The following is a 17662-nucleotide window of genomic DNA, read 5'->3' on the forward strand; positions in this document are numbered from 1 at the left end:
TTTATCATTTATCCGTTTTAGGGGATATTTTCTTATTCGTCATTTTCGAATTTCACTGTACAGATACTCTACGAACCCTTCATAAAATCTGTTCTACCCGGATCGAAAGTTTAACAGGGTATTGTATCTTGGAGGGTTTATGATTATTTTTGGGGGTTGAGGGTGTCCACGGAATTGGGGTGGATGGGCATCCATACCTAGATTTAACATCGTGTACCAAATGCAACAAAACATTTTGTGCACTCCTAATGAATATGTATTTGTTGTACTTCACTATGCTTCCTTTATTCTGATCATTTGTTTATTCTTTCAGCAGCTGCTAATTAATGTCATCAGATGGAGCTACTTAAGACATGCTGCTGTTACCTGTCGCTTCGCAGTGGATCCATCATCATTGCTTTGTTCAACTTGGTAAGTATTGCCGAGATTATCTTTCAAGTTTCCTAAGGCAGAGATTCGGTCCAGGGTTCGATCCTGGTGGATGCACATTGCACAGTGGTTGAAATCCCGCTTTAAACTGTGCGTTCAGTTTCGATTACACTGTGTATAAAGTGGCCTTAGGAACAGTGACGTAACATATTCAAGTTAAGGGTCGAGTTTGGTTTTCTTAAGCCCCTATCACACGGAACTGGATTTCTAGTACGAATGCTCCAGTTGGCGCTGAACTATAACTTGACAAGTTTAAAAACAAGACGCTGCAATCCATTGTTTGCGCACCTCACATCACATTTCCCCACTCCATTGTCTGCCGCGACCTTCGTTCGCAGTGTTGCAACCTGGAGGGAGCGGAATTGTCTGAGAGTTTTCAACGAAATTTGAATGTGAAAGGCATGAATTAGTATTCCGTCACCTACGCTACCTATTCATTACGCTAAATTCTAAATACATTTTGATATTTTCCCTTTAAACCTTAAATGAATTAAGTTATATTAGGGATATTTCTTGCCAGCAAAAGAAATGTATGAAATAAAACGATAGAAAAATGAAAAATATATAAACGATAGAACTGAGCTCATCTTATAAATGTTTTCCAGTTTTCCTTCTTCAGTTTCACTCTCCCACTCATCCGAGTCTGTGTCTAACGATGAATCTGTGTCCGTGTCTGAATCGGCTTCACCAAGTCTAATTCAGTTCATCTACACGCTCGTGCATAAGTCAATCTCTTTCAAAGTAAGAATCTTGCAGCCAAGAGTAAAGAGCATGAACATTTCAATGCTTTATTTATTTATTTATTTAATAGAAGATTCCAAATACAGCGTTAGCCATTTTACATTGGAACGTTTTTATAGAACATAAGGACAAAAAAATAATAACATAATACATAAAAAATAATAACATAAAAAAAAATACATGTGGTTAAAAGACTTACATATTTTTTGCTAACTTTCTTCTAAAACTGTCCAGATTTTCAAAAATGTCTATTTGGCTTCCTAGATTATTATATTCACTGGGCAGTCTATGGAACAGAGAGCGCTGGATGAGACACAATCTCGGCTTCTGAGAGGCAAAAAGTTGAGTGCTTCTTGTTGAACGGGCAGGCACACGAAAGTGAATTTCCTGAAGAAGGCAGTCACTTCTGAGGTTGCCATTCACTATTTTATGTAGAAATATTTGGTCAGCCTGTCTATGTCTCTCTTGTGGAGTTTGGATATTTAACATTTGCAGGAGGATGGACTTTTGCAAGTGTTTTGTGGACGGAATTCGGTGTCGAACAATGGCCAGGAAGAAATTTAGGACGGAATTTAGTCTATCTGAATTTGAGGGGCATGCCATAGACCAGATCGGAGAACAGTATTCAATTTTAGGTGACACAAAAGATTTGTAAAAGGTGCCGAGGGCAGTCAAGTTGTTTATTTCCGTGAAACGATAGAGAAGACCCAGCATACGCATTGAACCCCTTGTGACTGTAGAGATGTGCTCAGAAAAGGAAAGTTTCTCGTCAAATATGACGCCCAGGTCCTTTTGTGCGGCAACTCTTTGAACACAATTATTTTTTATGAAATATTTAGTATTAAATGTGTTTTTCTTCAAGGAGAAGGTCATCATGGTACATTTTTGAGGGTTGAGTTTTAAGTTCCATAATTCACACCACTTTATTAGAGAATCTAAATTATTTTGCAGAAGTGTCATGTCACTGAAATTGGAGATTTTACTATATATTTTGCAATCGTCAGCGAACAAGAGAAGGTTCTTGCATGACTCGGAAAGATATTCTGGGAGATCATCAAGGTACAGGATGAAGAGAAGAGGTCCAAGAACACTGCCTTGAGGTATGTACACCAGAAGATACAGCTTGATAAGAAGAAGACATTCCGGAAAGAACAACTTTTTGTTGTCTGTTTTGGAGATAGTGCTTGAGCAGAGAGAGAAAGTTTCCATGAATATTGAAACGGTGGGATAATTTATGAAGCAGGAAATTGTGGTTTATAGAGTCAAAAGCTTTCGAAAAATCCAGATATATTACATCCAGTTGAGAATTTTCAGATATAGAGTTGATAGCGTCAGATAATAAAATGCTTAAGTTGGTTAAGCAGGAGCTTCCTGGTAAAAAGCCGTGCTGTGCTGTATTTATATATGGAGAGGTAAATTTGTAGAGTCGGTCCTTTATTATCTTTTGACAGGCGATAGAAAGTGGTGAAAGAAGGGAAATAGGTCTATAAGAAGAAACAGCACACTTGTCTCCAGATTTATATAATGGTACCACGTTAGCATTTTTCCATGAATCTGGAAATGTACCCTCATTGAAGCATCTGTTTAATAAAATAGAGAAGGGAAAAGAACACAGGCAAGCATGTTGTCAGATTGTCTTCTCGTAGTGATTGTTGTAAGATAAACAAACGAACCACCACCCCACTCGGTACGTTTTAAAAAACAACAAAGAACCAGGCCACTGCTCGATATCGCATTCAGAAAATGAAGTCATTCGCTCTGTAGTTTCTCTTCGTTATAAACCTTAACGCACGTGTGTAATACTACAGTTTACGATCGGCGCACCGCACGTATTTTCAAAGGCCGGATTAAATAAAATGAACCACTGATATAATAGGAGCCTGCATGCACCGTCACGCTAAACAGTGAAAATTGTTTGTCATATTTGTTTTAGCTTAATTTTGCTGAGTTGGCACCACTGGTACTCTCAACACCAGACCAGTGAGTAGAAGAGTGGTGGGGACGATGACGTAATAGGAAGTGCTCCGAAGCGATCTGCGCATATCGGGACTTAACTTGTCAGGCTATAACTTTCTAGGTAGCAATCATGGCCGCCTGGGTGACTGCTTGACTGGTTTGGAGGAATAGGACATGTTCTAATTGCTACATGGCTTTCCTCGACTGGATTCTGTGGAACAGCCAATCAAAGCAAAGTTTCCCATGTGAAGATAATCTGTGAGTGTGCAATGGATCGCTTTTGTCTGTGATGTCCGAGTGTTACTCCAGCAATGTATAACGTATACAGCGTGAAAGGCGCGTTGAGTTACACCATCTATACCGAGTGCACGGCGTTTACATTTGAAACAACTAAAATATTCTTCCATACGTGTACAGTAAACGTTGTAAAGTATGTATTTAAGCAGCACCATTGTTTTGTACTTAATAACGTTTTATACCAAACGTTATTCCTCTCGGTTGAATAGTTATCGGCTTTTAAAAATGAGAAGTGATACATTGTTTACTTCTCACGCGGCCGCCATTACAACTTCCCTCGTATGGGAAAAAAAGTCTATCGACAAGTACGCTGATAAGTATCGTGTGAGGCGAAAACTAGCAAATTGGTAGCCAGTCCAGCGCCAACTAGGCCATACCTACTGGAAATCCAGTTCCGTGTGATACGGGCTTTAGATTATAAAAATTAATGTAAGTTTTAGTCAGTGGCGGCGATTAGGGGCAGTTGCCCCCCCACTTTTCGCCACTTTTGCACCCGCACTATGCTAAACCTTATCTACAAAGGGAAATATACTGTCTTTGTCCCTCCAGTTTTGGCACTTTGCCCCCCCCCCCTAGTTTTGGAACCCAATCGCCGCCACTGGTTTTAGTCATTAGTGACGAAAGAACAATCTGCTTGCGGTTCATTCATGAAAGATGTATGAGTTAGGCCTCCCATCTAATCTACAACAAAGTAAGGTTATAAGTAGCGGGTACTTTCCTAAGAGTAATGCAATTACTTTTAAAAAGTAACTCTCGAAAGACTGGATATAAGTATATTACTTATGATCAAATCAAGGCTAGGATGTTTATGAACCAAACTTCCATAAAACAAAAAAATATATGTCCTAACAATAATATAAATTTCTAAGTTACAAATGACCAATGCTTACTTATGAGATGAACTATTTAAGTTACAATAAGAAACAGAGAAACGAAAAAAAAAATGAAATTTTGAAGTGTACGGGTCTTTTTATATTTATTCCAATTACCAAGACCAAATTTTGGGATATTACAAAATGGTTACTGTTAGTGAACTTCTTGAGTCCTGAATGGTAGTGTGCAATCAGGAGAAAATTCGAATTGTTATGGAATCGTTAAAAAAACTTCCTAAAATTCCTGAAATTTACATTCATTTATTTTGGGAAAGTGGGTATGGTGAAAATCAAGAGACCATTCACAATTTTTTTTTAAACTTACAAGTGTTTTTATTAACTCCATAACATGTTACGTACCCAATAGGACCAAGTAATGTAAATAGTTTGCCAAAGAAGAATAGAGATGGCAGCACCAGGCGTGCAAGGTTAAGAATTGGTATAATATATGTGAATAACTTTATAAATAAGAACAAAGCAGATTGGAAAGATGAAAAACAATAGAATATATTATAAGAAGACAAAGAATAAATATGAAAGAAGTAAATTAATGTATATATATATTTTATAAATCAAATCAGTGATCACATGTAAGTTAATATGAAAATTAAGGAAGTCAAAGCACCGATACAAGTTTGTGTCTTTGAACAGATATTGCATCTGTATGATTGATTTACCATTCCTATAGGGGAAATTTTGTTTACATCAGTGGCGAGCGCGTTCTGATCGACGCCCCACAGCACTTTTTGGTTGCGCAGTTTAACTGTAGCACCTACTTGGATGCGCGTGTAAATTGTTTGCACCAAGTATACACTCTGTTGGACCTAGTTAGTGGTGGCGCGTTCCAATTGCAGCCCCAAGGGAGGATATTAGTATTATTCCCAAAGTTTAAAGGAAAAAGTTGGAAAAGAATAAAGGAATTCGAGAAGGAAGTCCAGATCCAGAACGTCCATTAAGAGGGATGTCTAGATCCTCCATATTGAGAAGGAAGTCCAGATCCAGAACGTCCATTAAGGGAAGTCCAGATCCTACATATTGAGAAGGAAGTCCAGATCCAGACCGTCCATTGAGAAGGAAGTCCCGATCATGACCGTCCATTGAGAAGGAAGCCCCGATCCAGATCTGTCCATTAAGAAGGAAGTCCAGATCCAGATTTGTCCATTGAGAAGGAAGTCCAGATAGAAGAATATACAAATAGAGAAAATAAAATAATACAAAGCATAGAAGAAAGTAGCTTATCATGTAAATATTCTTACTCCATGTATCCTGTGTTTAAATAATATATTCGTTTAAACTAGTGATGGGTTCAAGCCGTTCATTTGTGCGAGTCGACTCATGAGCGCTCGCTCACTGAGAAGAGTCGTTCAAATGAGTCGTTCAAAAGAGTCGTCAAGCTTCTTTTTCTCGAAACACATGCCTGAAGAGGAGGAAGGGGGGTAGGAGGTGTTGAAGCACATGCTTGTATTTAAATAAACGAACACAACGGAATATATCAGCCTCTGTCCTTCAAGATTAATAAATTGTATTGCATTTTTGTGTATGTGTGTGTGCGTGTAGCCGACTAGATGGCCAAGATTCTGAAGTAATCGACATTTGATCTTGTCACAGAAGTTCCTGGGTTCTAGTCCCGGTCTGGGCAAGGATATTCTTTATGAGTGTCCCTTCATCTATATCATCACGCATCATCCTCATCGTCGCGATTACTTAAAATTTGAAGAAAAGCGGCATAAAATAAGAAAAATACAAATACGAGTCTGTGTGTGTGGATATACATATGTGTAAACAGTAAACACACACGCACAAACAAAATTTATTGCACATACTTGTTTTCATTACTCTGCCTCATGAGTGAGATTTTCTATATTTGTATCTTGTTTCAGTTTACATTTCATGCTGCGGATAATGCAAATTATGCAGTACGATAGCATACACAGAAATGCTATATAATTATATCAACCTTTTATTAGTAATAACGTGCATTTACATATTCTTCCTTTTTTTGCATTCGATCACTGGTTTTAATATCGCAACAAATGTGAGAAAGCGAGTCAACAAAATGCACTCCAGATCTGCGCTGCGACACATGCTTGCATTTCCACGAGCATCGCTCGTTCACGACTCTTGAAACAGCACGAAGAGTCACAGCACAGTCCCACGACTCTTTCCCCATCATTCGTTCACGACTCTCGAGACGGCACGAAGAGTCATTAAGCACCTTAACGACTCGCTCGCCTTAGCGACTCTTCTCCTCCCTCATCGTTCACGACTCTCGAGACGGCACGAAGAGTCATTAAGCACCTTAACGACTCGCTCGCCTTAGCGACTCTTCTGCTCACTCGTCGTTCGCTCGCGAGTCGCGAGCTCTCTTACACAAGGCGCGGCGGCGGCAGTCTCGCCAGCAGACTGGATCTACAGTTTAGAGTAGGATCCACCCGCTCGCTCTCCGCGGATGGCTAACAGCTGTGTTTAAGAAATATATATCGCTCTTGAACATTATCCATGTCCATCCCATATCCATGTCCATAGCTTTTTGTTGTTCTACAGTCATTCAATATAAGTTTCTGCCAATATCATAATGTATGATCGAATTTCTATAAAGCGGGCCAAATTATACGTATGTATTTTTTTTAATGTTGCTTTCTACTAGTAAAACACCTTAACACGTAGGCTCACCGCAGATGGCCAACAGCTTTTTTTTTTACTTCGCTTTTCTGTCACTTTTTTTGGGTAATCGCGAAGATCAGGATGAGTAATGAGGTGTACTAACCACTCCACCATGGAGGCCGGCGCTTTAGAAAATAATTAAAAGTAACAATCGCTTTCCACACTAAGTATTTTGTGTTGCAAATTATAAATTACTCCCCCCCTTTTCTGATTCACCCTAATAGCATAGTGGTTAACGCTGTCATGTATTAAAATGCTTTGCTTGGCAAAAATTGTTATAAGTCCACTTTTATGCTCCAATAGTCTAATCGGGTCTCCCCGATGGCGTAGTGATAACGTCGCCGGTAATCAAGGGGTACCGTGTTCAATACAAAGTGGAGGTTCGGATCCCACTTTAAACTGTAGGTCCAGTCCCGACTATCCTATCTGCACATAAAGTGGACTCGAACAATAACAACTCAAAATAGGCTAATCGGAATATTGTAATCAAGAGGTCTGTGCCTAACACCTTCCCAAAATTTTTACAAGACTCCCCTAATATTTTTTACTAACATTTAATTTCTTGTAATTTTAGCGCTAATGGTTTGGCCGAACTTGAAATTACAGGACAAATTTGTTGGCTGTTCTTCGCTGCCCGTCATGGGCTGGGGTTGCGCGCTCTCTCTCTGCAAACAACAGTCGCGAGCTCGCGAGTCGACTCTTTCCTTCGTTCAAAGAGTCGTGGCACACTTTAGCGACTCTTTGAACGAAGGAAAGAGTCGACTCGCGAGCATGCTCCTTCCCCTCTCATCGTACACGGCACGTTTCTGCCCGCTTCACTCAACTAGGGGTAGGGAAAAGGAACAGAGAGGACCCCCCCCTTCCCTCTCCTCTCCAGTCCCCATTTTCTGCCCGCAGAATCGACTTGCTTTCTTTCAAAAATTCCGGCCGCCAGGCGAGTATACACTTGCGCATGCGCCTTCCTCGCAAAATTCGTGGAAAGGAGAGGGAATAATGGAATAATAGTTGCTTGGCGGGCGGAGGAGTCGTGGCACACATACGACTCTTTGAACGTGTCGTTCAATTCTGGTGAACGAGTCGTTCACCGCTCACAAGAGAGAGTCGTTACTTTTGAACGACTCGTTCACGAACGACCCATCACTAGTTTAAACGTCTCCATTGGAAGGCATCCTGTCTGGTTTCGTTGTCTACAAAGAACCCTACCCTGTAGATAAGCTAGCTGACTTTTGAGATTAAGGTTTATGTACCTTTGCACCAAATGAAGGTAGCATTAATAAATGGCGACCAACTTTTGGGGCTAGAGAATTAGGAACCAGACAGTGAAGAGAGAAAGAATAATTGAAAATGGAGGAAAAGGATAAAGATGGAAATGAGAATGGGGAAGCTACAATGAAGGAAGACGGAGAAAAAAGGGAAACTTTCATTTGTTGCGGAGAGGAAGGAAACAAGGAAGAAATTATTTTCTGTGTCACATGTAAGGAAATGAAACATTGGACGTGCGAAGGAATAAGAAAGGAGAAATACATATCAATAAGTAAAAGGGAAGAAGATTATACATGTAAGGAATGCAAGAAGAAAAAGCTAAAAGAAAAGCAGAAGAAGACAGAAGAAATAAACTTGATGGAAATGTTCCAAAACCTGTCAATGCAGATAAATGAAAATAACAGAGAACTGAAGAAGATTGAAGAAAGTAATAGGAAGGCGGAAGAAAATAACAGAGAAGTAAAAGAAAAGTTGGAAGAAAATAACAGAGAAGTAAAAGAAAAGTTAGAAGAAAATAACAAGGAAGTGAAAGAAAGGCTCGATGAAAATAGTAGAAAATTAGAAGAAGTAAGAAATGAAAGCAAGAAAATGTACGAGAAAATAACCGAGACATGTGAAGAAAATAGAAGATCATTGGAAAAGAAGATAGAAGAAACAACACTGCTAATTGAAAACAAAAGCGTGGATATAAATAGGACGATCGAGGAAGAAGTTTCAAAATTTAGAGAGGAGAATATACACAGAACCAACAGTATGGAAAGAAAAATTGTTGAAAATAAATCGCAAATAGAAGCAGTACCTTCTAGAGTAGATGCAAATGAAGACAAGATAGAAGAAGCAAGGATTCTGATCGAAGATAGAAGTTGGACGATGAAAGAGGAAAGTTCCAATGACGAGCATGACAGCAAGATAGACGAAGAAGCTATAAAGTTAAGCGAAGTAAACAAAGAAGAGACAGATAAGAAAATAGAAGAAGAAGAAAGAGGAATAGCAAGGGATAAAAAATTTACTTGTCAATGTAATGATGAAGAAATCCATGTCGAAATGAAGATGAAAGAAGAAAGTTCCAGTGACGAGTCTCTGACGGAGGAAGAAAAGAAGCATGCACATAACCGAAGATGTAAACAAAGAAGGAAGAAAAGTAAAATGAGATTTAGATATATTCACGTAAAGACATGGAAGAAGAAGAAGAGAAAGAAATTAGAAATAGAAAAGAACCTGAAGAAAGTTAATAATATGCTAAGAAGGGTCGACATAGATCAAACGGATTTTGATTTTACTTCGCCAAAGAGAAGGAAGAAGAAGACGAGACGGAAAAGGCAAGGAGAGCATGCATTTGATGAAGATGTAGAACAGAAGAAGTCTTGGCAGAAACCAGATTGGAAGAAGAGAGAAATGAAAGTAATTTCTTTACTGGAAGAAAGTTGGAAGAGGAGGAAGAAGGATCTTGAGAAGAATAGAAAAGAAAATAGAAGAAAGAGAAGAAAAAGAGGAAGAGAAAAAGAAAACAAGATAGTGACAAGCAGCGAGTATTTGAAAGAATCGGAAGGAACAAATAAAACTGACTAGTGCAAAGTAAGGAGATGTTTTGATTTACAGACTGACAAGCAGACGTTTCTAGAATTAATAAAGTGTATGAAAAGGTTCCAGTTCACCAGAAGAAAAATTCGTGGAATTATTAGTTTGGGCAAATATTAATGATCTATTTGGAAGAAGAAAATTTTAGTTCTTTAATGTTAGTTCATGTAAAAGGATATATAATACCCATCGTTGGAGGAAAATCTATTCTGCAAGTGATATCTTAAGAAAGAATGATAACTGCTAATTTATGTCACCACTCGATTGAACAATGAGACTGATAGTGAAAGATCAAACCTGTAAAAGAAGAGATGCCAAAGAAAGTAATATGGAAAATGGATGTAAACTTTTCAATTGTACGAACAGAAGAGAAAGAAGAGAACAGTTAGGCACAGAAGGAAGTTAATCATGAAGAAAACACTCAGGAAAAAGGAAAAGATAATATAGAAGATCGAATAGTATCAGTAAAACGAATTCTTTCTAAGCTTAGACGATTAAAAGTCATCGTGTATTTAGAAAAGTGCAAATGAAATGGGTTGTAATCCCAGTTAAAGAAGAATCGGTTGTATTCCGAGAATGGGTTGTAATCACAGAAAATAAATATATCTAGATACATGCTGATATGAAATTAAGGCTGATGTGAAGAATTGTTGTAGCTGATAGAAACACTTAGATGGTCAACTTAGAGAAGAGAGAGAGTTCTTTGAAACGGAAAAATCTGAGCTAACTGATAATCTGTAGAGAGATTGCTGAAAGAAGAAAAGGGTGAAACGAAAATTACTATTTTTGCAGGACATCGTTAAGTAAAGACTATCTTGGAGAGAACAGACGAGCAGACTTGCAGGAGATGAACTATTGAAGAATTATATTTTGTATCTAGAAATAACTTAAGATGTCACGAATATTTCCGGAACGGTGAAAAGATATCTAGGAACGAAAATAGAAAGAAGAGATAAGTCGAGAGATGAGGAAAAATGCTGCATGCCAGGAGATATAATTTCACAGTGAAAGTGAAAAGCAATGTAAGCAGTAGAAATGAAGGCCCATACGAAGTGATAAGTACTTTTAGAAATACAGTTCTTCTAAAGCATATAAAAACAGATGTAGAAAGGAGAGAGAATTTAGACAACATTAGAAGATATAATTGTACAGAAGAGAAGAAAGAAAGCGTCAAGAAGAAATAATAGACTTGTACATATATAATTTAAAAAAAAAATTGTATCTGCATATATATATATATATATATTACGACATTTTTTTTATGGCCAACGGGGGGAATATTGTGTTACGTACCCAATAGGACCAAGTAATGTAAATAGTTTGCCAAAGAAGAATAGAGATGGCAGCACCAGGCGTGCAAGGTTAAGAATTGGCATAATATATGTGAATAACTTTATAAATAAGAACAAAGCAAATTGGAAATATGAAAAACAATAGAATATATTATAAGAAGACAAATAATAAATATGAAAGAAGTAAATTAATATATATATTTTATAAATCAAATCAGTGATCACATGTAAGTTAATATGAAAATTAAGGAAGTCAAAGCACCGATACAAGTTTGTGTCTTTGAACAGATATTGCATCTGTATGATTGATTTACCATTCCTATAGGGGAAATTTTGTTTACATCAGTGGCGAGCGCGTTCTGATCGACGCCCCACAGCACTTTTTGGTTGCGCAGTTTAACTGTAGCACCTACTTGGATGCGCGTGTAAATTGTTTGCACCAAGTATACACTCTGTTGGACCTAGTTAGTGGTGGCGCGTTCCAATTGCAGCCCCAAGGGAGGATATTAGTATTATTCCCAAAGTTTAAAGGAAAAAGTTGGAAAAGAATAAAGGAATTCGAGAAGGAAGTCCAGATCCAGAACGTCCATTAAGAGGGATGTCTAGATCCTCCATATTGAGAAGGAAGTCCAGATCCAGAACGTCCATTAAGGGAAGTCCAGATCCTACATATTGAGAAGGAAGTCCAAATCCAGACCGTCCATTGAGAAGGAAGTCCCGATCATGACCGTCCATTGAGAAGGAAGCCCCGATCCAGATCTGTCCATTAAGAAGGAAGTCCAGATCCAGATTTGTCCATTGAGAAGGAAGTCCAGATAGAAGAATATACAAATAGGGAAAATAAAATAATACAAAGCATAGAAGAAAGTAGCTTATCATGTAAATATTCTTACTCCATGTATCCTGTGTTTAAATAATATATTCGTTTAAACGTCTCCATTGGAAGGCATCCTGTCTGGTTTCGTTGTCTACAAAGAACCCTACCCTGTAGATAAGCTAGCTGACTTTTAAGATTAAGGTTTATGTACCTTTGCACCAAATGAAGGTAGCAAACAAAAGGAATTTACTCGTGGCTGCACAATCATTACTTTGTGCAAAATGTAAACGACGGTCTATTGTCAGTCAACAGATGGATCTCCCCGATGGCGTAGTCGTCGCCTTGTAATCAAGGGGTCCCGGGTTCGATACTCGGTGGAGGCACATAGTGGTTCGGATCCCACTGTAAACTGTAGGTACAGTCCCGATTAGACTTGTGTGCATAAAGCGGATTTAAAACAAAAAATCAGATCAATTCAGTCAAAAGAGGTTTGTGTGTGGATTTGATCCGCACGAAATTGCTGGGTGATAAATAGTTGATGTGGAATTGTTTTTTGTTTTCGTTATTTAACTTTGCTTTTCTACCTCAGGACGTAAAAAACACAAATAACATAGGAGTCTGATCCTGCGACGTATCTCGAACTAGCTTCACAGTTTTTTATTCGTAAAAGCAGGTTGTATGGTGCAGTTTACCCACTGTACCCCCCCCCCCCAAGAATTACGTCGAATTTTTATTTAATCGACAGATTTCAATGTTTTACGTAATGTAAAAGTGGTTCCAGCGTTAGGAAAGCACAAATAACGGAGATATTTGATCCCATAGAATGACCCACGTAAGTTAAAACCTGCAATTTCGGAGTACTTTCACAGCTTTTCTTAGTAAAAACTGTTTGTATGTACACTAAAGTAGCGAAAGAACACGCCGAAAATAATTATCAGTACCAAACCCAACAATCCTAACCTAACTACGTAAAATTATAGCTGCTGTTGTGGAAAGTCGTTTTGAGTGCTATATTCACTTGCGTGAAGCCTTCGGGCTGTTCTGCTTCACAGTAAAGTAACATGCTAAGGTAACAAACGTGCTTTACTTCACAATAACACATTACCGAGAGCTAAAATCAACTGAAAACGTTCATAAACAACAATATCTTCATAAACCATGCAAGATATTTCACTTTCTCTAGGGGTACAGAGGTTCAAGGGTACCGTTGTATGCACACTTCAAATGCGAGAAACACATGCAAATGCTCACGCCACCAAACTTAGCACTCCTAACGTACAAAATCGTAAAAAAATAATGTTATTTTGATTTTCTCTTACTTTACATTGATTTTCTGCCACTTATAGATAACCTGAACGGTCAAAAATTATTATCAGTATCAAACCAGACACTGCTAACAAAGAAGTAAATCTAAGATTACGAAAACAAACCAATCATATTTAAAAGAAAACCATGATCGAGACATTTAGTATACATTTTGAAGCATGAAATGTGTCAAGTGGCACACGAATGTCTTCAATACTTCTATGGTTTTTATTCGTAGAAACAGATTGTATGCACACTCGAAAAGCAACGAACACGTGCACATTTTATAAATCGATACAATTCGAGGTTTCTGGTTGTGGAAACAACAAAAAACAGAGGTATTTGACCCAAATAGAACCGCATAAAACTACGCGTTACTTCACTGTAATACATCTGCACGAGTTTTAATGCAACAGGAAAGGTTCATTAACAAAATCTTCATGAACAATGCAAAACGTTCAACTTTCTAGCGGGGCAGGACCCGAACTTGGGGTCTCAAGACTTAGACTAATGGGTTTCTAATGAGTTACATTTCTTGTGAAGTAACATGACTGTGTGCTTACTTTTGGGAGGTTAGGAAAATGTTATAAACAGAAGTACTAGTGCAAGACGTTCGTATCAACAGGTTTCTAAATTCTTAAAAATATGTGAAGGAACAGTTCTATTTTTTAAAAATAACTCTTGTTACTGAGGGTGAGGGGCTGCATAAACAATGTTCGTAAATTATGATTTTGTGCTGAAATATGCAAGAAAATTAAGTTAAAAATTTAATATAATTAAAGTAGTCTTTATATTACTATTTTACGAAAGGAAATTAGTTTTTTACATCTGCGTAAAAAACTAGTTTTCTACGCGAAGTAAATTTCGCGTAAATTACGGAAAAAACGTAACCAGTAAAAAATACCTTTCCAATCCTGCCCACAGCCGCTATGGTTTCAAGCACCCTCTGCCTGCTGTAATTGGAACCGTTTTGACAGAACCTGCAGTAAATACACATGCTTTAAACACGCACAGGCATATTATGTTCGCCGATCAGCAATTTAAAGTGGAAAAGAATATCACCAAAACAGCACCAACCTGGTATACAACTGACGAAAGAACGCACCAGCACAAAACTTCCACTCCATTCCTTGGGTTGGCCGTGTCAACCGTTCCTGTTTCCTGTAGCATATCCCGTTTCGGCTAGATTGTCAACAAATTCAGCAATCACATTGTACAATTTTGCGATTAAACTACACTTGCACTGTTACACTGTACTCTTTACACGGCGATTAGACATTTACGGGCCATATCCATGCATAAACGCAACAGCTCCGTTCTCGCGTTGTCAGCCACGGCAGATACTGGTGGCTACTGGGGCGACATCTGCCGTAGATAGGTTAGCACACCCCTTCAAACTTAACCTCAAGGCCAAAACGATTCAGATAAGCTGCAATTGTTTAACCCCCACACATCACCACGCAATATTGTAGTGCTCTTTTGACGAGTTACGAAGATAGACAAGAATGAAAGGTTTTAATATTTTCAAACGCTAATAATTCAGTACGTAGAAGTAGTTTAAGTAGGGGAATGGTTTGGTAACAGTTCGTTATATCGGAGACACCTTAAAATCTGATATTTTGTGTTTCCCATGGTTCGTACTTACGAATTATGTATTGCTGAACATAGTTCAAGGTGCCATTATGCTTTCTACACGAAAACAAACACAAATTTTCACATAGAGAGTAGTTTTTGTTATTCCTTTTTTCGCTTCCCTAACACACAATATGGCGGGCACACGTTGACTACCGTTGTCGGTATGCAGTGTTTCCAACATTATTCACCGAAAAATACCTACTATCGTGTTCGTCACGTGTGCAAATTGTACATTAAGCACGGGTAGCTGACGGATAGCCCCACGAACCATTCCGATAAGGTTAGGTTTGGTTAGGTTAGCCAAGCATAGTTAAAGAAAAGGGCTTGGAAACACTGACAGGGGGTTACGTCATCAAACGTATGGAGCATCCGGTTCACGTAGGAAAGCTATGGCAATTGTGCGTTGGTGAGATATTTCTCTTGCAATATACATGATTTCCGGGTCAAATAGATTCCACGATGAAATAAAATACCTCGACACACGTTAGAAACCTTAGAGAAACTCATTTCCGTTAGTAGCGTCTTCTGTAAAAAGGAAGAAATGTGTCTCCGATACAACGAACTGTTACCAATGGTTTTTAATAGTGTTACAAATTGAACACGTGCTGCCAGTTCTCCCTTTTACTTCTATCTCTTTTGTTTCTCTTTAGCTTTCTTTCCTCATTCTCCGTCTTACAATCTCGTTGTCCGTGCTTACTTCCTATCTCGATATTTTTTCTATATTTTCCTTCCTGTCGCCTCCCCCATGGCGCAGTGGTAGCGTCATTGCCTTGTAATCAAGGGGTCCCGGGTTCGATACCCGGTGGAGGCACAAGTGGTTCGGATCCCACTTTAAACTGTAGGCCCAGTCCCGATTAGCCTTACTGTGCATAAAGTGGACTTAAAACAGCAACTCCTTCCTGTTATCCTTATCTCTTTCCATGTGTCGCTTTAATATTTTCTTCCCTTTCTATAGTCTCTTAGTCTTACTCTTTCATTTTTTCTTTCCCGTCTCTTTTGCTCTGTTTATCTTCCTCCCTTTTTCACTGTCTTTCTCGCTTCTATAATCTTTCTTTCTTTCTCGTTCCTGTCTCTCTCTCTCATTCTCTGCATATCTTCTATATGTCTATTCCACCTTCTGTTTCCTCTTTCAGTGTCTCTCTCTGTCTGACGGTTTCCTCCTTCATTTCCTTCTTTTTCCTGTCTCTTTCTCTAATCGTTTTATAGTTCTCTTCCTCCCTTCATATCATTCTCTTTGTTCCTCTCTCTCTCTCCCCCGATATTTTCTTCCTTCCTTTGTCTCTCTCTCTCTCTCGTTTCTATATATTTCTTTATATTTCTCTCTCTTTCTGAATTCATTTTATATTTCTCCTCTCTCTTTTCTACACTGCTCCACAAAACTTAAGCAACAAACACCAAGTGATTATGAGAGCAAGTAGAGTATTAGAGAATATTATAAATCTTGAGAGAGGGATTGATGAGGCTTCAGCCCCATCTGAAACTGAGATAAACAACATTTTGCGATCATATGTTACCAATTTCCGTGGAGCATTTGGCCCGGAGTTCCTGTTTGTGGATGGTAATGCGAACCGGGCCCCGCGCACGTATTGTCTCCGAATTTCTGGAAACAGAAGACATCACACGTATTGAATGGCCTGAATGCTCACCGGACCTCAATCTTATCGAGCATGTTTGGGATGCACTTGATCATGGCTTATGAACACCAATAAGGTATAGATGCAACATGCAACGAAAATGACCAGCAACATTGCAAAAAAACACGGAACTGGGCGAGGGATATAAAAAACATGTTGTACTCTATTGGGATGGGGTGCGTGCGGGAAACGGGAGGTAGGGTAGATACATCAGTAGAAAACCAAATCAGAGAGAGACTGCTGGACATAGACAGACAAGAAATACTAGCCGACTGCCAGACGAAGACTTCACTAAGGAACCAACTGAAATCAAGGGAAAGGCGCAAAGCAAGATACATAAATTTAGTAGGCAAAAAAGAAAGGGGAGGGTTAGCACGGTTCAGACTGGGGGTTGGAAACAAGTAAAAATGAAGAATGAAGCAGGGGAAACGATATGCTCTTTGTGCGGGGAGGGAGAGACGGACGAGCATCTGCTACCTGCCTGCCCCTCTACGCATGATTTTCGAGACAAGTGGGTTAAGAACGTAACAGGGAGGGAAATAATGGAAGTGGTAGAAGATAGAAGAGGAATCATAAGTGAGATAGTGCAACGAGTGGGGAGATATTTGTGGGAAGTGAGAGAACGACGAGGAAAGGCGATAGCGGATACCGATAAGAGCGAAGAAACCACACAAAGTAACCTTAGCTTATAATACGTGGACTGTGGAACCAGCATTGTGTAATATATATATGTTTGTTTGTTTTTTGTTTCATATTTTCAAACAATGTCAAAAGAATAAACAATGTGAATCAACATGTAGTGCGTACAGCCAACGGCTCGCACATAGAAGTTCAAATATATATATAAGAAACGTACAGAGAGTGAACTCTGCTTTTATGTTTGTTTCCATCTGTTCCCTTTGGTGTTCCTTAAGTTTTGTGGAGCAGTAATCGTTTTATATTTCTCTTCCTCCCTTCATACATTTCTCTTTGTTCCTCTCTCTCCCCCGATATGTTCTTCCTTCCTTTGTCTATCTCTCTCTCGTTTCTATATATTTCTTTATATTTCTCTCTCTTTCTGAATTCATATTATATTTCTCCTCTCTCTTTTCTATTTCTGTCTGTGTCTTGCTTCTATGTTTTTCTTTCTGCCAGTCTCTCTTCTCTCTCTCTCTCTCTCTCTCTCTGTTCTTTCGGTCC

General features: G+C 38.7%; 1 protein-coding gene across 2 annotated transcripts in view; it reads left to right on the forward strand.

The window, feature by feature from the left end:
- The window catches only part of LOC145978035 (uncharacterized), a 63731-nt gene that overhangs the window by 25065 nt on the left and 21004 nt on the right, over positions 1-17662 (forward strand). The window contains exon 2 of one of the 2 annotated variants that reach the window (XM_083110429.1): positions 314-411. In XM_083110429.1, the coding sequence (XP_082966555.1) occupies positions 337-411 (75 nt within the window). In that variant the 5' untranslated portion in view covers positions 314-336. The remainder of the gene's footprint in view (positions 1-313; positions 412-17662) is intronic. The other variant, XM_083110430.1, reaches the window with a different exon arrangement.

This window comes from Lepisma saccharinum, chromosome 24, assembly GCF_977018435.1.
Source record: "Lepisma saccharinum chromosome 24, izLepSacc3.1, whole genome shotgun sequence".
Lineage (NCBI taxonomy): Eukaryota > Metazoa > Arthropoda > Insecta > Zygentoma > Lepismatidae > Lepisma > Lepisma saccharinum.